Source organism: Mixophyes fleayi, chromosome 11 (genome assembly GCF_038048845.1).
Source record: "Mixophyes fleayi isolate aMixFle1 chromosome 11, aMixFle1.hap1, whole genome shotgun sequence".
NCBI lineage: Eukaryota > Metazoa > Chordata > Amphibia > Anura > Limnodynastidae > Mixophyes > Mixophyes fleayi.
Window position 1 is genome coordinate 7,503,130 of NC_134412.1, and position 23,713 is coordinate 7,526,842.

Genomic DNA, 23,713 nt, shown 5'->3' on the forward strand with positions numbered 1-23,713 from the left:
TTACCAGAGACTAGACAAGGCGCAGGTCAGAGGTAGATCTAAGAGGGTGGGAGGGGAAGTATTTTGATCTCAGATTTGAGATGTATGCAAGGGTAGCGATGTTGATGGTTTGAGGGTAAGGGTGAGTAATTTGAATCTAATTCTGGAGTACACAGGGTGCCCGTGTAGGGATTTACAAAGTGGTGCAGCAGATGTGGAACGGTGAGAGAGGAAGATCCGTCTTGCAGCAGCATTTAGGATGGGTTGAAGTCTGGATATATGAGTGTCAGGAATGCCGGATAGCAGGAGGTTGCAGTAGTCAAGACGGGAGATGATGAGAGAATGGATAAGAGTTTTGGTGGCATGTTTAGTTAGAAATCGGTGTTTTTAATAAAAATAGTATAAAACTATTAATCTTTATCAAATTGTGCATGTTCTGCATTGTGTGGGGTTTAGTTTTTAGGTGCAGAGTTGGCCCCATGAATTGTTATGGTGGTCCTGAGTATAACTGTACAAGTAGTCACTAGTGTAACTATAGAGCTAGTGCGTATTTTTCATTTTTCTGGGTGATGTGATTTATTAATTTCACAACGTGACATAATCATAAAACTGGCACCAGCATCTTTTTTGCAATACACGGAAATACCATCGGCAAGTTACACAGCGGAAACTAAACACAGGACCGAACACATCCTCCTTCCTACATCCTATATAGTTCTGTACACTTAGCAGCAGAAGAACACACAGGATTTATCACACAGGTATGTGCTGCATTGCAGAGCTACAAACTTCATTTATTTCATTTAAACACAAATATTATCAAAAATATTTCTGATAAGTTTGTTTTTAATGATTTATGTTAATGTAAATCAAATGGACCATTAAAATGGATGAATGCTCTAGATGTTTATATTAACACAAGGTTTATTGTTTAAAAACAAATTGTACTTTGCTGCAAACATTTTTATTTCTAGACATACACACAAGTATATTATATATGATTTATATAACAATGACTCCTGTCTTCCTTTACTTCCCAGTTTCCTATTTGTTCATAATTTTCCTGATATTCTCTCCATTGCCTTCTAACAGTATCTGTCTGCTTCCTTAATTAAATAAATTCAATTTACCTAGGTCTTAATGTTTGTTTTATAGCCTTGTGCTGTTTTCAGTTGTATATTTTACGCTATGTCTAATGCTTCTTTGCATTTGGAAACCTGACAAGTGTGCATCTATATACAATGGTGTTATGTCTCCCTCGACTGGTCACTTTGTGGGAGCTCTGTGTCGTTATGATGTCTGGGTGATATTTTCAATATCTAAATACATTTTGCAGTTTCTCAAACACTAACTCTCACAATTTCTCACTCCCTATGCAGTAAACGGATCAAGAAAACATCTTTTAAAGATGGCAATGACATTTATGCACCAACTGATGACTCTTGGTGAGTTCATATGTGTGATAATACCTTTCAGTTATGTGGTTTAAAAGTGGACATTTGAAATAGAGAGAGATTTAGGTGCCTTATTTTCACTTAATGCATATAGTATATATATCTGCCCAATGTCTGTATACACATATATATATATATATATATATATATATATATATATATATATATTACTATTAAGCATTGAGTAGAAGTCTGAAGACGCTGCAAATTAACGGTTGGGAAATGCTGCAGGTAAGTTTGATTTCTATTGATCATAGTAAAATTGATGATTTCGACTTTTCTTTTCTCTACACTGCTCCCTAGTGTCAGCTCACAGGCACTGCATGTCAATTAGCATATTGTTATTATTTGTTTCCGAAAACATTATGCCATCTGGCTATTTTTTAACAGGGGTCTTAAATCTATTACTTGGCTATTAATTTTTACATCAGTGTCTATCCTCCAAGGAAAGCATATTTATGTTTTTACTTTAGCAATGTAATGTTGGAAGTATATCTTTGATAAGAATAATTCTATTTTTTTATAATTTACTGTATTGTATGTGTTATAATAACTTTGATTACATGTTCATGTATTGGGAACGTTGTATATATTATTATTATTGGCCTTCCCTTCTCTATCCTCTCACTGTCTGTGTCCCCTCTATTTTCTCTTTTGTTAAAGCTATTTGTGGCTTTGTATTCCCATGTGGGTGACTGCAGAGTGTGAAGTGTATTGAAGGACGACTAACATTATGCAAAAGAGCCTGAATATTATGTTTGCTGTAGATCACTTTTTATTTCATTGGTGATGGTGGTAGGACTTAATTTTAAATCAGTTATTATAATTAACAGCCTGTTCATTGTCCTCATTCTGTAACCAAATATCTTATAAAATTTATGTTTTGCAGGTGTGACCTTCGTGCTGTTAAATGCAGTAACAGCTAATTCAGAAAGTAAGGATTGTGCCCTATAATGCTACGTTAACGTATTTTCTAGTCTTTGCAATAACATAAAACATGTTAAAATAGTGTTATATTCTTTCACAGACTCTGTATATATTTTTTTAATTATTCAATTTCTATTTGACTCATTTAAATATAACGGGATATATCTATAAACATTTTCTTGTTAGATCTCTCTTCAGTGAGCGGTCCTGTTAATCTTACTGAGTATGGTGATTTTCTCACAATTACAATAACTTGAGGGAGTGATCTAATGACAGAATATTTGTATATAATAATATTTGCAAATTCGATGGTAATTGGGGAAATGGACAGGTCGTGAAATGTTCAATAATGTTCAAGAGAACCTGCAAAGAGGAAGCAGATACAACTTATTAATTTGTCAGAGATAACAAAAAAATATGTCTATCCTATACAGTAGATTCCTCCATACTAGACACATTTAGCAAAGGGAAATTTTAAACCTACAATTCAATTAAGTATGAGATAATTTATCCACCTTTTCAGTAATAAGTGGCATTTGAAACCATAGATAACATAGATATAGTACATGCGTGATGGGAAACAGACAGTTTATAAAATAAAACAGTGATTAGCCTCTCAAGGGTAAATTACCCCAAGATTAAAATTGCTACTTAAACATAAGCTGCACAGCTAGACTTAATATAGATAGAGACAGGCTTATTAAAGGATAAAATCCGTTTTAATTACAGCCTAAATCCATAGAAAGCAATAAAATGCCCGTACATCGGGTAAAATAAAAACAAGCTTATCTGTATAGAAAAGCGTTTGCAGGGGTCCCCTCAGGATAACTCTCTGGAGCTGGCACACAGGAACCTCCTTGCCTCCGCTTCCACCAAAGTACTGGACCTCCTTCCGAACCTCCTTAATGCGTTTCGTCTCAGCCGAGACTTTATCAAAAGGATATAAGTTCATAGGTGGACACTTCAGCCTTTTATAATCCACATTAACATTCATAGACCATCAGTAGCCGTCTCACCGGAAATCACGTGACAGCAAGTATGGGCACGAGCTCCGTATCCGTACTTCCGCCCGTAGCAACCATCCGCATCACTTCCTGTTCACGGAAGGTGACATCACCTCCGCTGTAAGCTCCGAAACAGATACCAGATAGAGAGCTCAACAAGAGTTATACTGTGATGCATATCACTAATACATACACACTACAATAGCAGTATATGCAGACATCAATAAAATTGTACATCTCCGCCCAAAAGATAGGGAGTCAATTAACCGGATGGGACATACCAAAGAAGACCCTTTAAGCATAAATACAAATACCCAATTTAGGCCAATAAGCCACAGGCTAATATATATGCAATAAAGCCCAATATGAGCTATGGAGATTAATAACGGAGATATACAATACAAGCCACTTCCCCAGCAACAGAACATCCCAGCACTCACCCAAGGTAAGTATCTTAACATTACATACATTAATCGAATGGTTCTATAATTAGGAACAATAGACATGACAAAAGTATACAAAACCCCCAGATGAAAAATGGGGACATAGTGCATGACCCAATCAGATAGATACAACATGGGTTCTAGCAACAAAGGCCAGACAGTTAGATTAACATAATAAAGCCAAACATCTTAGGACGCATATAACGCCTCACAAGCGATGAAAGGACATATAGCATAGAAAGAGAGGGAGACAAAAAAAAGGAAAACAAAGAATTAATTAATAAATTCATATAAAAAGGGGCTATTTCAAAAGCCTCATTAAGACCCAGAGGTGCAAGTGTACCTAGTTTAAAGATCCAGCACATTTCTCTACAAGCCAGTTTCCTGGCAAGATCTCCTCCCCTGGATCCTAACACCACGTGTTCTATAGCTTTAAATCTCATACAGCAGGGATCACCATTATGAAAAAGTGCAAAGTGTTTAGAAACTGCATGTATATCCAATTTACTCTTAATTGCCCTCACATGCTCTTGTATCCGAATTTTTAGCATCCTCTTGGTTTTACCAATATATTTCAGCTTACATGGGCATTCTATCATATAAATCACTGAAGTGGTTAGGCAGTTAATTTTCCCTTTTATCTTGTACTCCTTAATGTTAGTGAAGTCAAAAAAGACTCTATTACACGGATCAGTCCATTTACAAACATTACATCTTGCGCATTTCCCAAAACCATTACTAAAATTTGACCAAAAAGTCTCCTCTCTCCCCAGTTCCACCTTATTCACTAATAGACTAGGCGCCAGCATTGTTTTCAGATTCCTCGTCCTTCTAAATACAATATCCGGTTTATCAGCAAGTTCTGCCCCTAAAATCGGGTCCATTTTAATAACATTCCAATGCTTACTCATAATATGTCTAATCCTTTTCTCATCTATACTAAATTCAGTTATAAATGGAACCATGTTTCTCTTATCTGAATCCTTAGGCTTATATAGTAGGATCTCTTCTCTACTTTTTCCCCCAACTTTCTCAGAAGCAACATCCAATAGGTTCTCAGGGTACCCACGTTCCCTGAATCTATTTAGATATATTTCCGATTGCAATTTACAAGTTTCTTCTTTAGAGCAATTTCTCTTTATTCTGGTTAGCTGGGAGACCGGTATATTGTCTTTCCATTTTTTCAGGTGGCAGCTGTCATAATGGACATAGCTATTACTATCCACTTCCTTAATGTGTGTACTTGTTTCAATCACTCCATCCTCAATCTCCAAATCAAGATCCAAAAAATCTATATATTTAGTGTCTGTCTTGTGTGTGAAGTTCAAATTGAGATCATTATCATCTATATATTCAAAGAAGGCATCAAGGCTCTCATTTGAACCCTCCCATATTAGAATGATGTCATCAATATAGTGCTTATAGAAAATTAGGTTGGCCCTGAAAGGATTATTAGAATGTATAACCTCAGACTCCCATTTCCCCATGAACATATTAGCGAAGCTGGGAGCAAAGATTGTACCCATTGCCGTACCGCACAATTGGATATAGAACTCATCCAGAAATTTTAAATAATTATGTTCAAGAATAAATCTCATAAGATGACATATACAAATATATATATATATATATATATATATATATATATATATATATATATATATATAATATTGCCTATGTCATTGTAAATGCTACAATTTAATATCCTTAACAGGTGGTGTGTATATATATATATATATATATATATATATATATATATATATATATATATATATATATATATATATATATATATCTATATCTATATATGTTCTGTTGGTCCCCATTGGAGACAAGCTGAATTTTTGCTCTACAATGCCTTGTTATTTGACTACTGCCCTTTTGCTATTTTATTTTTATAGGCCCAACTAACTGTGGAGAGAACAAAGAATTTAAAGAGTGTGGAAGTGCCTGTCCCACAAACTGTAGCCACTACGACGTACCTCCTGGCTGTACCAAGCAGTGTGTCTGTGGCTGTTTCTGCACGGAGGACTACCTACCGAATGAGTCAGGAGACTGTGTGCTGAAGAAGCTGTGTGAGTCCTGTAAAGGGAACACAGTATACTCAGGCTGTGCCACTGCTTGCCCTACGACATGTGACAATATGTTTGATACCGGAGAGAGAATTTGCATGGAAATGTGCAAAGCAGGCTGTGCCTGTAAGCCAGGGTACGTTCTGAATGGGGAAGAATGTGTGCTTCCTAAGGATTGCCCATGCAGGAAGCCAGAGCAATAAAGAATTTTGAAAAACTGAGTCTGAGGACTGAGTTTTGTTTCTTTCTAATCTCTGTATTCTACTAACACTTTTTCTTATAAAGTGACCTTATAAATGAATAATTATATTGGTTAGGATTTAGAACCATTACTAGTCAGTATTAGAGAGTATTTGCCTATTTCCCAACATCCCAGAAATTGGCATACACTTGCCTGCACCACCAATCTCCCCAGACCAATCAACATGCCACCCAACAAATCCTTATTTTACAAGGGATGCTGGACTGAGTTTAAAAGGAAGGAGTTCCTTACTTTGGTGCATTATGGATGTTACATGAGCCAATAGACCCGAGTACCGGTCTAAAATAAATTCCCAATGAGCATGTTCAGACATCAGCCTACATGAAGTGTAGGGAAAATTTTGTCAATGAAGCCTACAAATTAACAAAAATAAAATCTAACAAAGGTGTTAGAAGTTAGGAACACTGACTTTGTAGAGATGGGAAAATGTGCAAGTGACTCTTTGGCAGAGTGGAGGAACTTGAAAGAAGTGCAGGAGAGGTGGGAACATTAAAAAATGCAATCCTAAAACAAACAGACCTTTGTATCAAAAGGATTAGGAAAAGCACATGGAATAGGAAGCCAGTGTGGTTTGCAAAATAAGCAGCAAGTTTTTTGAAAGCAAAACAGATGGTCTTAAGGAAATATAAGAAGATTCAGAATAATGAAGAAAAGGAGGTGGATATTGTTAGAAGGAGGCTAAGAAGGTAATCAGATGCGCAGAGGCACAAGCTGAAGAGAAAATGGCCCAGTCAGTAGGTAAAGGGGGGAAACTTGTTTTTAGGTATATAAGTGAAAGGAGAAAAACAAAAGGAGGAATTATAAGACTAACGATAGAGAGTGAGAGACATGTTGATTAAGATAATCTTAATAATTATTTTGCTCAGTGTTCACTACAGAAAGAGAGATGAAGGGGCCACAGTTAAGTTGCAAATATACATTTATAAAAATGAGGTAGATACAAGTGTGCTCCCAGGTGAGGTGCAGTGTGATTTAGGGTGGTGTAAGTTGCACCTTACCAAGCCACGGTGAGTATAGACCCTGGTTCGATTCTTGATATCGGAGAGTTAAGGAGGTTTATCCACAACTCACGAATGACAACGGTGTTTTCTAAGAATTATGATTTATTCTGGGGGAAGTTTCCAGGTATGAAGTTGGAGAATTTCAATCTTGTAACAACTACTTAATTAAAGCCTAAACTTAAAAAACAAACAAAAACATTAAAACTATATATAATATATCTGATCACATCAATAACATTTGTATGCAGGAACTGAACATAAAGTCAACATAGAATTATTAAGACAATTATAAACACTGTTTGTAAGAAAATGACTGCTCAGTAAATAATATACTGTTAAACCACTACTGATTGGTTTTAGGACCCTGCAGTACAGGTGGTGCACATGGAAGTTATTTTCTGATTATTCAGTACTGCTGTCTGTTGCCAATACGGAGTTATCAACCAAGGGTGTAAATGTAAAGGTCAGAGTCTGTGAAAAAGGTTTGTTAACTGACCTACTGTACCTCTTTCAGCAAGGAATTCTCCCCTCACTCTCTGCAGACACATGCAGCCTTCATTAGCAAACAGCTACTTGTGCTCTCCTCCTCGTTGCTGATGAAAACGTTTCTCTCTCTGCCGGTCACTTCAGTTCCCAGCAAAAACAAATCGGTTCCTCCTCAGAGACTCCACACTTTTTCCCAGAACAGCTCCTTCCAATGACCTCAGGGGTCATCAGTTCAGTTTTAAACCTCTCCCCTTTTATTTCTATGTACCATTTAGCAGTATGGTCCGGCTCGAATATCACCACTGTATATGTGAAAGGATCAAACGTCACTCAAAAATGTATATGAGCAGTGGCAACACACATCAGTTTCTTTAATGTATACACATATATTTACATAGGCTTACATATAGATATACTCTGGGGTAGTCGGGTTATGGGGTATCACACAAGTACATTTACAGAGGAGAAGGTCCCAACAGAACTCTAAAAACTGACAGTGGATAAATCAATGGGGCAGATGGGAAACATTCAAGGATACTAAAAGAGCTTGAGAATTATTAAACTAGTCACTAGCTATAGGAGTAATTCCAGAGGACTGGAACAGATCGAATATAGTCCCACCATACAAAAGTGGAAGCAAGGAAGAGGCAACTACTGACCAGTGAGCGTTACATCCGTAGTGGGGAAATGGATGGAAAAAGTCTTAAAAGAAAGAGTTGTAGAATATCTAAGTTCCAATAACTTACAGGATCCCATACAGCATGGATTTACTGGGGGGAGGTCGTGTCAAACAAATCTTATTCTCTAAAACCCAAAGGCTAAATATAGCATATGGCACTATAATGGAAACTACTGGGGAGGAAAGGGACCTAGTAGTCACTATTTCAGGTGACTTACAGGCAGGTAAACAATGTAACAAAGCAACGAGGAAGGCAAGTCAGATGCTTGGTTGTATAGGGAGAGGAATCCGTAGCAGAAAGAAGTAATAATACCACTGTATAGGTCATTGGTACGGCCTCATCTAGATACTGTGTTCAGTTCTGGAGGCCATATCTCCAGAAGGATATAAATACATTAGCAACTGTACAAAGAAGGGTAACTAAAATGATGCATGGCCTACAGCACAAAACTTACCCGGAAAGACTAAAAGATCTTATTATGTATAGTTTGGAGAAGAGAAGGGAAAGGGGGACATGATAGAAATTTTCATATATATCATAGGTATAACAAGGTGCAGGAGGGAAACATTCTTCAAAGGAAGAGAAGTATTAGAACACGAGGACATGTACGGACACTGGAGGGAAGTAGGTGCAGAGACAGAAAGGGTAGTGGATAAGTGGAATAGCCTCCCATCAGAGGTGGTAGATAATACAGTAGAGCAATTTAAACATGCTTGGGATAGACATAAGGATATCCTTACAAAGAACAAAGGATCCAATAGGGTTTGAGGTTAACATAGGTGATGACATTGGCAGACTAGATGGGCCAAGTGGTTCTTATCATAAAATTCTATGTATCTATGTTTATTGACATCAAAAAGGCACTTCCCAAATATTTTGGTTTTACCTGCAATATGACATCCTACAGTGTTCATAAGTAAGTGGACTAATGTAAGGAAGAGCATGCTTGACATGTTTCTTATCAGCCTCTACAAAAGTATTGCTGTTCCATTTCTGAAGAGTGTCCTCTAAATTTACATTTGTGATGTTGGTACAGGTACTGCAATTTACAGCTTGTGAATGGTACTGCACCTCATATCATGTTAAAAGCCTTAGATTATTTAAGTGCCAGAGAATGGGATAGACTCACTTTCCTATGTTCAGAAGGTCCCAGAAATATGTAGATTTAAAAATAAAAAAATTACACTATACATTTTAGTAATAATAATAATAGTTGTACTAATAATTAGTGCTAAAGTTGAGCTCCTAGTAACTTAGCAAAATCTTTATACCAATGCTATGAACAACTTCTACTTCTGAGGTGCAAAATAAAAAAGATAAAATAATAAAAACTTTAGAAAAAGTAGAGCAGTTCAATGAAAATACATCAATTAAAAGCAACTGTTCATTTTCTTGGCATATAAATACTACTAAGTTACTGGCTCATAGGAACACTATGTTATGATTTATTATTTGTGATCATTTTGATAACCTGTTGACTCTTGCTATTAAGTATTACTACAACTGTAGGCTTTCCGCCATCTCCTGGATGTCTACACATTTTCTCAAAATCACCATAACTAAAACTGAACTCATTGTTTTCCTTCTTTCTAAATCTTCACCCCACCTTGATTTCTCCATCACCGCTAATAACACCACCATCTCTCCTGTTCCCTAACTCCGCTGCCTGGGTATCACCTCGACTCCTCCCTCTCTTTTGTCACCCACATTCAATCACTTGCCCAATCCTGTCACTTCCAACTACAGAATATGGCCCACATCCAGCCCTTCCATTCTCAGGATACCGCCAAAACCGTTATCCATCCACTCATCATTTCCCATCTCGATTACTGTAACCTTCTCTTCACCAGCCTCCCTCACTCGCATCTTGTCCCTCTTTGCTCTATTCTCATTATGGCTGCGGGGCCAGTTTATTATTAAAGCAGTTCTTATGGTTTTTATTTGGGGAGTAATTCTGGCACACCATGAGCAGAAGGACTTTCGGGATATGTACAGTTGATCCTGCAACCAAGGACACTGTTTAGTCCATTTAAGTCTAACTCTCCCATGTTCTTGGCTCTAACCTGGCCCGGGCCTATGCTAGTGTCACACGCCGCTCACCCACGGCTGCCACCCGGTAACATGAATATCATTCAATCATCATTTCCTGCTTCTTCCCCAGCTGTCAGGCCAGCAATCAGCTCTGCACATGCGCATGTGATCATCTCACCTGTGTTCACCTGTCCCGCTCATCCATTGGTTACCTCTCGTTTATAAGGCTCCTCCCAGCACCTCTCAGTGCTGGTTCTTCTCGTCAGACTCCTGGCCTGGAATCAGCTCTGCTGCTGCAATCACCTATTACCTGCTCCACTCGTTAGTGGTAATTACTGTAGATCATCGCAGTCATCTCTCCAAGTATATTGCTGCAAATCACATATTTCCTGCTCCACTCATTAGTCGTCACTTCTGCAGATCATCGCTATCATCTCTCCAAGTGTTCTGCTGCAAATCACCTACTATCTCTCTGTGGACTATCACTGAACATCACTCATTACTCCTACTCATTTGTGGCTATCTAGTGCCTACATTCTTCTCTGTACTAGGTTCTCTATCAACGCTCATTGGGAACTCCCCTAGAGGGGCAGCGACCTTCAGGGTGGAAGCTGCCAAGCCCAAATTCCCTTGCGGGAACCCCTGGTGAAAACCTTCCACTTTGTTAGATTCCACGCCTCTGGGTAAAATACCACCAATCCCAGGCAGAACAGAAGGAACCCACTCATCCTAGTGAGTTCTGACAGCTAGTTTCTCTCCTGCTGGTGGAATCCCGGTCTTGTATCTTGCCTACCCTGGACTTGGATGTCTGCCACCTGCCTTGTGACCTCTGTCTGGGTCTGGAAGATTCTCCTGTTCTGGTGCCTTGAACTTTGCTTTTAGATTTTTTTCTGTGTTTTTGCCTTGCACTGCAAGTAACTTATGTTCAGTTCAATTTTAGTCATACTCCCTTGCATTGTGAGTCATAATTTACATTGATTTTATTCCGATATATGCAAATAAACACTTTTATTTGGCATTTTGTGTAAAACATTACAAATACATTAAAACAAAACTGCACCAACATTCATCTCCTCCCTTGTCTGAAAAGATCTCCCAACTCAACCCTTCTTCTCTCCCCAAGATCTGCACCTTTCATCCAAACTCATTACTTGCTTCCGTCCATTCCTCCCATTCCTGCTCACTGGTCTTTTTCTGGCTGTACCCAGCATCATACAAGAGATTCCCCATGTCTGCAAACCTTCAAGTTGTCCCTGAAAACTCTCCTCTTTAATAAAGCTTATAAAAGGATATAAAAAGGTCATGAAGAAATCTGGCATCAAGTATGTTGTGGCAGAGGCACTATTGGCATCGGGAATGACTATTTCAAAACATATCGAAAAGTGAAATTGGACGGTAATTTTTAATAGGAAAATAAATTAGCAAGCAAATCACAGAAAGTTCAAGTGTTACTTCTGCCAGGCACTTTGTTTTTTTTAAAAAAAACAATGCACATTCTGTCTGGTGATATTATTGAAACAAAGAAGAGATGCAGAGAGGGTAAAAAACAAAAAACTTAAAGAGAACCATTATCTCCATCTGGGGCATACTGGCTTTATTTACATAACAATCTTCATAAGCATCTACAGGTGCACCTCCCTCGCACCATCCATCTGTCTCCTAATCTGAGCACCTTCAAAGAGGCACTCAAAACCCATCTGTACCTCAAAGCCTACCAGCTAACCTTCTCCATGCTTCTCCTCTTCCCTATTTCCTGTTCGCGCTCTTCTTGAGTTCCTCTCCACTTACTTCTCTCGTGCCTAATGTTAGTTTCCCCTACCTTCGTATGTAAGCTCTTAGAAGGGAAGGGGGCCCTGTTCATGTCTCAATTCAATTTCTTCTTCTCCAACGTCATTGTACTAGCTATGCTTAGAGCTATTGGAGTCTTGGTTCAACTCGTCTTCTTCTGTACTGTTGTACCCTTTATGGTCCACTGTTTGTTTGTATTTTGTATGGGGCTGAGGAAACCTTGTGGGACCATATAAATAAATAATAATAATAATAATAATAATAATAATAATAATATGGCTTTCACTGGTGACCTTTTACTCCTTGGTTTTGAGCTGATCTTTACTTTTTTTTAACCTGACCTTTCCATTCTCTAATATAATCTCCTCTTCACCTTCCTCCTCATCTTCTAAATCAGCAGAAAAGGAGAACCTATTACTTAGGACTTTGTCATCAGCTTTCATTTTTGTTTTAATCTTCATCTTTCTTCCGCCCCACCCCCCTCCCCCACCTTGAACTAATACCCAATCGTCCACGACTGCTGTCTGAACTGGGGTTACAATCTTTTTGTGGACAGATTTGGCCTCTAATGCTGGAGGCTTTGATGTGGGAACCAGCACTGAGGGCTTCGGAACAACTACCTCCTGCTGTAGGTTGGAAGTACTCTGTGCAGCCGAATAACCTGATTGCAATATAGAATCCTCCACTGAATTGCTCACTGTGACGTTTCCTCATCTGATACCTTATTATGTTCTGGGGATGGGCACTTGCTGTAAGGATGATCCTTTTTGACCACAAAGGCTGCATATAATCTGGCTACATTCACCAGCCATATGCCCTGGCTGCTGACACATCGATCCCTTTTTCTCTGTACATGAAATGCTGAGGTGTCTAAATGAACCACATTTGTGACACTGGTGATGCTGTCCTGCACAAAATCATTGTAATCTTGCCCAATATAAGCAGCAGAGACCACGTGGACAGGTCGGGTGTCAAATGGTGAAATCTTACCCAGGATGCCCATGCTTCTGTCCATACCCTTTTTCTCCTCATCTGGCACTTTTGTTAGAGGGGTAACTACATCTGCAAATCTATTTAGCCAATAATTAATATCAACTGGAGACATTAGTTCATTGCTTACCAGCACTGTAACATTTACTAATTTTCTACATTTATTGGTCCTTTAAAAAAAAAAATGTGTGCGGTGGTAGAATTAGTTGTGGCCAAGATTGTAGACCTTGTCCATTATCTCATTTACCCTTAGGCTCATAACAGTTATGAAAGTTTTGCAAACAGGTGTCTCTTGCTTCCTGATTTAAATGCAAAGTACATACTACTGTTCCAAGCGGAGACACATTTGTTCCAAATCCATCAGGTAAATACTTTGTTCCGCATTACAGGTTACAACATTACGGGGAAGCAGCAGCTGCTGTTGCACGCAGATTATCACTGAATGGGGTCATACATTTAACTGATAGGTGGGAGCTGTTGCACTGATTTTGTAAAGAAAATAACGGGGTAGTCAATTAATTCGATTAGTTTCTGCATTTCTTAGTTAATGACAATTACAATGATATAGTCTGTTTGAAAATAAATTCATTGCAGTGAGTAAATCTTTTAGACATAACCCTTCTCTGCATCTCGCACCCCCCCCCATCATACAGTGAGGGGAGAGCCTTATAAATCTTCTCTACACACTAATATTACATGATCTGGTGCTATATGTACCCAATAGGAGCTTGCATACAATTTCATTTTGAACACCGTGCTGGTGAGGAAAGGACCAAGAATGAAATCATTCAGTGACAGCCTGGGTCAATTAACAGTGGCTCGCACTGGAGTGTGCAGTGCAAAAGCCTTGGCGGTCTGCCCACTGCACATCTAAGTTGCACGTCTACTCCCCGCTCTTGGAGACGTAGTCACAAACTGAACCTGCATCTTTGAATGGGGAGAGGTGGAAAAATCTGAGGAGGCTCATTTTGCAAAAGATTAAATGTCATGGCAAACTCCAACCTCCAACATTTGTGATTTGAGATTTACAGAGAATGCAGTAGAAGGGGGCATAATTATTCGCTATACATTTAGGGACTCTCCCAGCTACTCCTCCCTTTCTTTCCTCCAGGATCGTTGAGCGGAAAATTTGCAACTGCCCAATTAGCAGGTGTAACAGGATGGGCCGCGTATGCCACCTTGTCTGTTGTTGATGGGAACCGGCTGGGCTTACTCTGCCGCAGTCTCCTTTAGTTATTCCGAATACGCCCCTCCTGCCGCAGTGGGAGGAGCCTGCTGTCACCTGAACAATGGTACCGTCAACCAGTGTTTCAGCAAATAAACATCACTTGCTTCATAGACCTGTTTGTTAATATCTTTCATGCTGAAATCCTGTGACCTACAGATTAGACCCTGTGAAGGAGCTCCTATATCGCTGCTGATGACGCAGTCGCGGTGGCCGGAGCTTGAGCCGCGTATAATGGCCGCTAGCATTCCACTGCTGTTTACATGTGTAGAACTTATGCGCAGATTAAGATATGAACTAGCTGAAAGCCAGAGCATTTCAACCAAAGAAATTGTCTCATATATGGCTCCACAGTAAGTTAGGTTCAAACAAAGGAAAAACATGTGCTCACAGGACGGGAAGTCATAGCTAAGGAACACAGAGCAGTGAGTCATCATTGTAGGCAGTGTCCAGTTGCGTGGGTGTGACAGAGGTCACAAGCCCCACCTGAAGCAATGCATTCTGGGTAAAGGTTTATAAGCCATTGCTTATAAGTTTATAAGGTTTATAAGGCAATAGAATTCTCTTTTGATCACACCACATACACACTTGGAAGTTGGGGACTTCTGTTCCACCTGGAACCCACAGGACACACACTCTCCACAGTAAGATCTGTCTGTAACTTTTACCTTCTTATATCTTTTTGTATATCTTCTTATTATATGTCCATCTATTTCCATTAACTTTCCTTACCTTATATGCATTTTGCCTGCAACTTTTAATTACTTTGCTTGCACATATATGTAAATTTTTCCATTTAACTCTCTGAATCTTTAAGTAACCTTTTCACACATACTTTACAAAGGCTATCTTCTCGGGAATGCTTGCTATCTACACTACAATGGATTCCCATCCTTCATCTTTCTCTCTAGGCAGCATCACATGGTCACTCTCTCATTTATCTCATATCTTTCTCTCTCTCTCTTGCTTATACATTTAAACATGCACGAACATGTGATTTTTTTCATAGACAAGCTGGCTTTGGCATTTTTTTACTTCATCTACCATTATCTACCTCCAGGTCATCCAAGCCAGCATGATTGCCCCTAAGTTCTCCTACAGAAATTGCTCTGTCTTTTCTCTGTTAAGTGCCAGTTTGCCGAGGAGATTAGAGTAGAAGGATTTAACAACACACAAGATGACCAACCGTTTGCTGTGGAAGACACCCTGCTCGTCATACAATCCTCTCACTCTCTCGTCAAAAGAGTTCCTGCAGTTCTTGTAAGAACCATATTTTCTCTCCAGAACCAAAAACACATATCGGTCATACTGATACTCCAAAGATTTAACTGGGGATATTTCCCCATCATCTGTACCCTCAAAGATCAGGAAACCAAGAGCATTGTAGGCATGACATTTTAATTGTTTTTTTGCTACGAGACACTGGAAACATAGCCCAAGGTTGTCCTCAAGCCTCCCCTGTTTTCGAACCCAGTGATGGTGTTGAAATCGCCTCAAAAGACCACCTGACGGGCTAAAAGAAAGGAAAGACTTCATGTCCCTGAAGACATTTTCTATCTCACTTTGTTTAGAGCCCATAAATATTAATAAGCTGCAGATCTTGCCTGTTTAGTTAGATATCCAAAATCGTACAAATACCAATTTGTATCCCACTGAGTGGTTGCCATTCCAATAAAAATCACTGCCAACTCACCGTTTGACTCAGCCGCAAGATACCAATAGGAGAGACTACTTCTCCACTGACTTTTTGCTTTGTGATGTTTAGCAAAGCGCCCTACCCTAGTCTTCTGCAAAGATGCAAAATCAGCCTCAATGGTGCTGAAAGAAATTGAAGGCCATGTAGCAAGCTCGTTCGGAAAGAACAGATTAATGGTGGCCAATTTAATGGCCTGGGGATCCATCAATCAGAGTGATAGCAGTGGGACCAGTTCATCCCTTCTTTTTTTTTCTGTTTATGGGATTCCTCACCTGAGGAACTTTTCCTTTTTAACGACAATACCGGAACTATCTGAAAGGATTACCTACTCGTAATCTTTCTCTCCCTTACTTAACCTTTTGTCTAGATCTTTGTTTTTGATGCCTGTATCAAGGCTAGCCAAGCTTTTCCCTTCACTATACCTTTAGGGGTTCTCCCAGCTACTCCCCTTTCTTCCCTCCTGCATCGTCGAGAGGCAAATTAACAACTGTCCAATTAGCGGGTATTGCTAAATCTTGTTTTTATGTGATATTAATTTGTGCATCCCCATCTGCCCCCTCCATTTGGGACCCACCTTTTCTACCACTTCCCTTCTCTTCTCAACCACTTCCTACATATCGCCACACCCGCTGCCCCCTTCCCTCTCTCTTCCCTAACTCTCACTGTTTTTGGTGTTTTTTCCCTTACTCTTACCCCTACTGCACTAGACACTATCATTATTTACTATACATTATCCTCGCTCTCATCATTTCCCGTCTTGATTACTGTAACCTTCTCACCAGCCTCACCCCACACCAGAAATCAAGGTTTCTCCCGTGCTGCCCCCCTCTACTGGAACAACCTCCCTCGCACCATTCATCTGTCTCCTATTCTAAGCACATTCAAAGAGACACTCAAAACCCATCTGTTCCTCAAAGCCTACCAGCAACCCAGCTAACCTCCATGCTTCTCCTCCTCCCTATTTCCTGTTCACGCTCCTCTTGAGCTCCCCTCCACTTACTCCTCTTGTGCCTGATGTTAGTTTCCCCTACCTTTAGAATGTAAGCTCTTATGAACAGGGCCCTCTTCCCTTCTGACTCCATTCCATTTCTTCTTCTCCAACGTCATTGTACTAGCTATGCTTGGAGCTATTAGAGTCTTGGTTCTACTTATCTTGTTCTGTACTGTTGTACCATTTTTGGTCCACTGTTCGTTTGTATGGCTTTGAGGAATCCTTGTGGGACCATATAAATTAAGAATTATAATAATAATAATCTGGCTTTCACTTGGGCCCTTTTCCTTCTTGGTTTAGAGCTGATCTTTATTTTTTTTTTTAACCTGACCCTTCCATTCTCTAATATAATCTCTTTACCTTCCTCTTCATCTTCTAAATCAGCTGAAAAGAGGAGCCTATTAGTTAGGACATTGTCATCAGCTTTCACTTTTGTTTTAATCTTCATCGTTCTTCCGCTCCCTCCCCCCTTGCACTAATACCCAATTTTCTGTGACTGCTATCTGATCCAGGGTTTCAAACTTTTTGTGGACGGATTTGGCCTCTAATGCTGGAGGCTTTGATGTGGGAACCAGCACTGAGGGCTTTGGAACAACTACCTCCTGCTGTAGGTTGGCAGTACTCTGTGCAGCCGAATCACCCGATTGCAATATAGAATCCTCCACTGATTTGCTCACTGTGATCACCTCCTCATGTGATACCTTATTATGTTCTGTGAATGTGCACTTGCTGTAAGGGGGACCCTTTTGACCACAAAGGTTGCATATAATCTGGCCACATTCACCAGTCATATGCTGCTGACATCAAACTCTGTATATGTAATGCTGAGGTGTCTAAATCATTTAACTTTAGGCTAATATCCGTTATGAAAGTTTTGCAAACAGATGTCTCCAGCTTCCTGATTTAAATGCAAAGTACATACTACTGTTCCAAGCGGAGATACATTTGTTCCAAATCCATCAGGTAAATAATTTGTTCTGCATTACAGGTTACAACATTACGGGGAAGTATCTGCTGTTGCACGCAAATTATCACTGGATGGGGTCATACATTTAACTGATAGGTGGGAGCTGTTGCACTGATTTTGTAAATAAAATCTGAGGAGGCTCATTTTGCAAAAGTGTAAATGTAACAGCAAACTCCAACCTCTAACATTTGTGATATGAGATTCACAGAGCATGCAGGAGAAGGGGGCATAATTATTTGCTATACATTTAGGGACTCTCCCAGCTACTCCCCAATTTCTTTCCTCCAGGATCGTTGAGAGGAAAATTAGCAACTGCCCAATTAGCGGGTGTGACAGGATGGACCGCCTATGCCACCTTGTCTGTTGTTGCTGGTAAGCAGCTGGGCTTACTCAGCCACAGTCCCCTTTCGATATTCCGAATACACCCCTCCTGCCGCAGTGGGAGGAGCCTGCTGCCACCACTGAGCTCTTTTAGGGCACTCAGAACCACATTTCTTCTGGGTAACTGACGCTGCTAGCGTACCTCGTTGCTGGTGTACCTGGGCTGGTACTCCTGATCTCTTACTATACTCTTACTGCATCAGAACATTCCCCAATGTGTATTGTTGGTGTGCACCTCCACTTTCTCACGCCATTGTAGGGTGAAGCCGTGTACCACCACAGTATTAGTTCTGTTACCGCCAGCTCAGGGTGCTGATGACTGATGAAATCATTGCTCTGAAACCTCCCATTTCCCAGCTACATGTTGCTCCGATACTCCATCTGCCAGACATTTATTTTTAAGAGCCCCCTCCCAGTTGCCCCTCTGCAGCACACTGTCCAATCAGCTAAACCAGTTACTGTCGGTCCCCTTCTGATACTCCTGGTGCCTTCACTTTGCTGACCTGAAGTTCAGAGGTTATTCAGAGTTATGATTGAGTGTTCATTGGTTCTTATTGATCCTGGGCATGATGTACATCAGCCTGGAGAAAATGCCATGAGGTGAAGGCAAATGCTCCAATCCCTCTGCTGAACCTTTGGATCTGAGCATTGAGATCCTAAAAATATGGTTCAAAGTGGAGGTTGGGACAGTTGTGGGGGTGCATTAGTGGGAATACTATTATCTGGGATAAGGTCACCCCTAAAATAATATATGGGTTTTCAAAAGCGTCTAAAGATTTGAAGGCTGTAGGAAAGTCTGATTGAGCGTGGTAGGGAATTCCATAAGTGGGGAGCAGCACGGGAGAAGTCTTGTAGGTGAGAGTGAGAGGTGGTTATCAGAGACTAGACAAGGCGCAGGTCAGAGGTAGATCTAAGAGGGTGGGAGGGGAAGTATTTTGATCTCAGATTTGAGATGTATGCAAGGGTAGCGATGTTGATGGTTTGAGGGTAAGGGTGAGTAATTTGAATCTAATTCTGGAGTACACAGGGTGCCCGTGTAGGGATTTACAAAGTGGTGCAGCAGATGTGGAACGGTGAGAGAGGAAGATCCATCTTGCAGCAGCATTTAGGATGGGTTGAAGTCTGGCTATATGAGTGTCAGGAATGCCGGATAGCAGGAGGTTGCAGTAGTCAAGACGGGAGATGTTGAGAGAATGGATAAGAGTTTTGGTGGCATGTTTAGTTAGAAATCTGTGTTTTTAGTAAAAATAGTATAAAACTATTAATCTTTATCAAATTGTGCATGTTCTGCATTGTGTGGGGTTTAGTTTTTAGGTGCAGAGTTGGCCCCATGAATTGTTATGGTGGTCCTGAGTATAACCGTACAAGTAGTCACTAGTGTAACTATAGAGCTAGTGCGTATTTTTCATATTTCTGGGTGATGTGATTTATTAATTTCACAACGTGACATAATCATAAAATTGGCACCAGCATCTTTTTTGCAATACACGGAAATACCATCGGCAAGTTACACAGCGGTACCTAAACACAGGACCGAACACATCCTCCTTCCTACATCCTATATAATTCTGTACACTTAGCAGCAGAAGAACACACAGGATTTATCACACAGGTATGTGCTGCATTGCAGAACTACTAACTTCATTTATTTAATTTAAATACAAATATTATCAAAAATATTTCTGATAAGTTTGTTTTTAATGATTCATGTTAATGTAAAGCAAATGGACCATTAAAATGGATGAATGCTCTAGATGTTTATATTTACACAAGGTTTATTGTTTAAAAACAAATTGTACTTTGCTGCAAACATTTTTATTTCTAGACATACACACAAGTATATTATATATGATTTATATAACAATGACTCCTGTCTTCCTTTACTTCCCGGTTTCCTATTTGTTCATAATTTTCCTGATATTCTCTCCATTGCCTTCTAACGGTATCTGTCTGCTTCCTTAATTAAATAAATTCAATTTACCTAGGTCTTAATGTTTGTTTTATAGCCTTGTGCTGTTTTCAGTTGTATATTTTACGCTATGTCTAATGCTTCTTTGCATTTGGAAATCTGTTAAGTGTGCATCTATATACAATGGTGTTATGTCTCCCTCGACTGGTCACTTTGTGGGAGCTCTGTGTTGTTATGATGTCTGGGTGATGTTTTCAATATCTAAATACATTGTACAGTTTCTCAAACACTAACTCTTACAATCTCTCACTCCCTATGAAGTAAACGGATCAAGCAAATATCTTTTAAAGATGGCAACGACATTTATGCACCAACTGATGACTCTTGGTGAGTTCATATGTGTGATAATACCTTTCAGTTATGTGGTTTAAAAGGGGACATTTGAAATAGAGAGAGATTTAGGTGCCTTATTTTCACTTAATGCATATAGTATATATATCTGCCCAATGTCTGTATACACACACACACATATATATATATATATATATATATATATATATATATATATATATTACTATTAAGCATTGAGTAGAAGTCTGAAGACGCTGCAAATTAACGGCTGGGAAATGCTGCAGGTAAGTTTGATTTCTATTGATCATAGTAAAATTGATGATTTCGACTTTTCTTTTCTCTACACTGCTCCCTAGTGTCAGCTCACAGGCATTATGCCATCTGGCTATTTTTTTACAGGGGTCTTAAATCTATTACTTGGCTATTAATTTTTACATCAGTGTCTATCCTCCAAGGAAAGCATATTTATGTTTTTACTTTAGCAATGTAATGTTGGAAGTATATCTTTGATAAGAATAATTCTATTTTTTTATAATTTACTGTATTGTATGTGTTGTAATAACTTTGATTACATGTTCATGTATTGGGAACGTTGTATATATTATTATTATTGGCCTTCCCTTCTCTATCCTCTCACTGTCTGCGCCCCCTCTATTTTCTCTTTTGTTAAAGTTATTTGTGGCTTTGTATTCCCATGTGGGTGACTGCACAGGGTGGAGCGTATTGAAGGACGACTAACATTATGCAAAAGAGCCTGAATGTTATGTTTGCTGTAGATCACTTTTTATTTCATTGGTGATGGTGGTAGGACTTAATTTTAAATCAGTTATCATAATTAACAGCCTGTTCATTGTCCTCATTCTGTAACCAAATATCTTATAAAAGTTTCTGTTTTGCAGGTGTGACCTTCGTGCTGTTAAATGCAGTAACAGCTAATTCAGAATGTAAGGATTGTGCCCTATAATGCTACGTTAACGTATTTTCTAGTCTTTGCAATAACATAAAACATTTAAAATAGTGTTATATTCTTTCACAGACTCTGTATATATTTTTGTAATTATTCAATTTCTATTTGACTCATTTAAATACAACGGGATATATCTATAAACATTTTCTTGTTAGATCTCTCTTCTCTGAGCGGTCCTGTTAATCTTACGGAGTATGGTTATTTTCTCACAATTACAATAACTTGAGGGAGTGATCTAATCACAGAAGATTTGCAAATTCGATGGTAATTGGGGAAATAAACAGGTCGTGAAATGTTCAATAATGTACAAGAGAACCTGCAAAGAGGAAGCAGATACAACCTATTAGCTTGTCAGAGATAACAAAAAACTATGTCTATCCTATACAGTAGATTCCTCCATACTAGACACATTTAGCAAAGGGAAATTTTAAACCTACAATTCAATTAAGTATGAGATAATATACATACATATATGTAATATTGCCTATGTCATTGTAAATGTTACAATTTAATATCCTTAACAGGTGGTGTGTAGTGTATTTGTGTATATATATATATATATATATATATACACACACACACACACACACACACAAGTTAACCTGTGCATGATACTCATGCATTCTAGTCAAATCAAGCTACTTAAGGTCTTAAAAAGGTTCTTGTCATGCATTTGGGCCTAGCCCAGGCCTCCTCAGGGGAAGAGCGTTACTTCCCGATGCAAGCGGCCTTTTTAATGTGTGTTCATGAGGTAAAATGACCTCACGAAAATGAGTTTGACCCCTCAACGCGTAAATTTAGCCTTTACTACCCCTCCCACGGGGGGAAGGGGGGAATGATGGACGTTAACTGACTTAACTATTCTAATTTTTTTGTCAAATAATGTCAGTATACCAAATTTCAGGTCAATTGGATGAGTCCTTTCTGAGAAAATAGTTTTTTCCCCACACACACCCACCCACACACACCCACACACACACACACACACACACTAACGCACGCCTCTACACATGTGTGTTCATGAGGTAAAATTACCTCACGAAAATGAGTTTGAGCCCTACCAAATTTCAGCCCTTTTTGAATTTTTTTCCCCACACACACTAAGAATTTAGTAGGTCAGTGTATAACTCCGCCCAGCAGGTGGCGCTGCAACTTGGGTTTTTTTTTCCACACACACACAGACAGACAGACGCCACTAAGCATTTATATATTAGATATTAGATAATGCTAAGAATTTAGTAGGTCAGTGTATAACTCCGCCCAGCAGGAGGCGCTGCAGCTTGTTTTTTTTTTCACACACAGACTAACACACGCCACTAGGCTTTTATATTATAGATATGTGTGTGTGTTCTCTTGGTCCCCATTGGAGAGAAATTGAATTTTTGGTCTACAATGCCTTTTTGTTTGACTACAGCCCTTTTGTTATTTTATTTTTATAGGCCCAATTACGTGTGAAGAGAACAAAGAATATCTTACATGTGGAAGTGGCTGTCCTACAAACTGTAGCCACCACGACGTACCTTCTATCTGTACCGATCAGTGTGTCCCTGGCTGTTTCTGCACGAAGGACTACCTACCGGATGATTCAGGACGGTGTGTGTCGAAGGAGCTGTGTGAGTCCTGTAAAGGAAACACAGTATACTCAGGCTGTGGCACCGCTTGCCCTACGACATGTGACAATATGTTTGATACCGGAGTGAAACCTTGCCCATTAATGTGCAAAATAGGCTGTGTCTGTAAGCCAGGGTACGTTCTGAATGGGGAAGAATGTGTGCTTCCTAAGGATTGCCCATGCAGGAAGCCAGAGCAATAAAGAATTTTGAAAAGCTGAGTCTGGGGACTGAGTTTTTTTTCTTTCTAATCTCTGTATTCTACTAACACTTTTTCTTATAAAGTGACCTTATAAATGAGTAATTTTATTGGTTAGGAATCAGGATTCAGAACCATTACTAGTCAGTATTAGATAGTATTTGCCTATTTCCCAACATCCCCAAAATTGGCATACACTTGCCTGCCCCACCAATCTCCCCAGACCAATCAACATGCCACCCAACAAATCCTTATTTTACAAGGGATGCTAGACTGAGTTTAAAAGGAAGGAATCCTTTA

The 23,713-nt window shown here is 39.3% G+C and overlaps 2 protein-coding genes across 2 annotated transcripts; both read left to right on the forward strand.

Annotated features, from left to right (window-relative positions):
• Positions 1-705: 705 nt before the first annotated feature.
• Positions 706-6,100, forward strand: LOC142106571 (cysteine-rich venom protein 1-like). The gene is made up of 4 exons (XM_075189555.1): positions 706-740; positions 1,359-1,424; positions 2,323-2,367; positions 5,709-6,100. Exons 2-4 carry the CDS (start codon positions 1,388-1,390, stop codon positions 6,080-6,082), a joined length of 456 nt encoding a protein of 151 aa, XP_075045656.1. The 5' UTR covers positions 706-740; positions 1,359-1,387; the 3' UTR covers positions 6,083-6,100.
• A 13,823-nt stretch (positions 6,101-19,923) lies between these two features.
• On the forward strand, positions 19,924-23,435 carry LOC142106879 (serine protease inhibitor swm-1-like). The gene is made up of 4 exons (XM_075189919.1): positions 19,924-19,989; positions 20,608-20,673; positions 21,537-21,581; positions 23,044-23,435. Exons 2-4 carry the CDS (start codon positions 20,637-20,639, stop codon positions 23,415-23,417), a joined length of 456 nt encoding a protein of 151 aa, XP_075046020.1. The 5' UTR covers positions 19,924-19,989; positions 20,608-20,636; the 3' UTR covers positions 23,418-23,435.
• Positions 23,436-23,713: the final 278 nt, after the last annotated feature.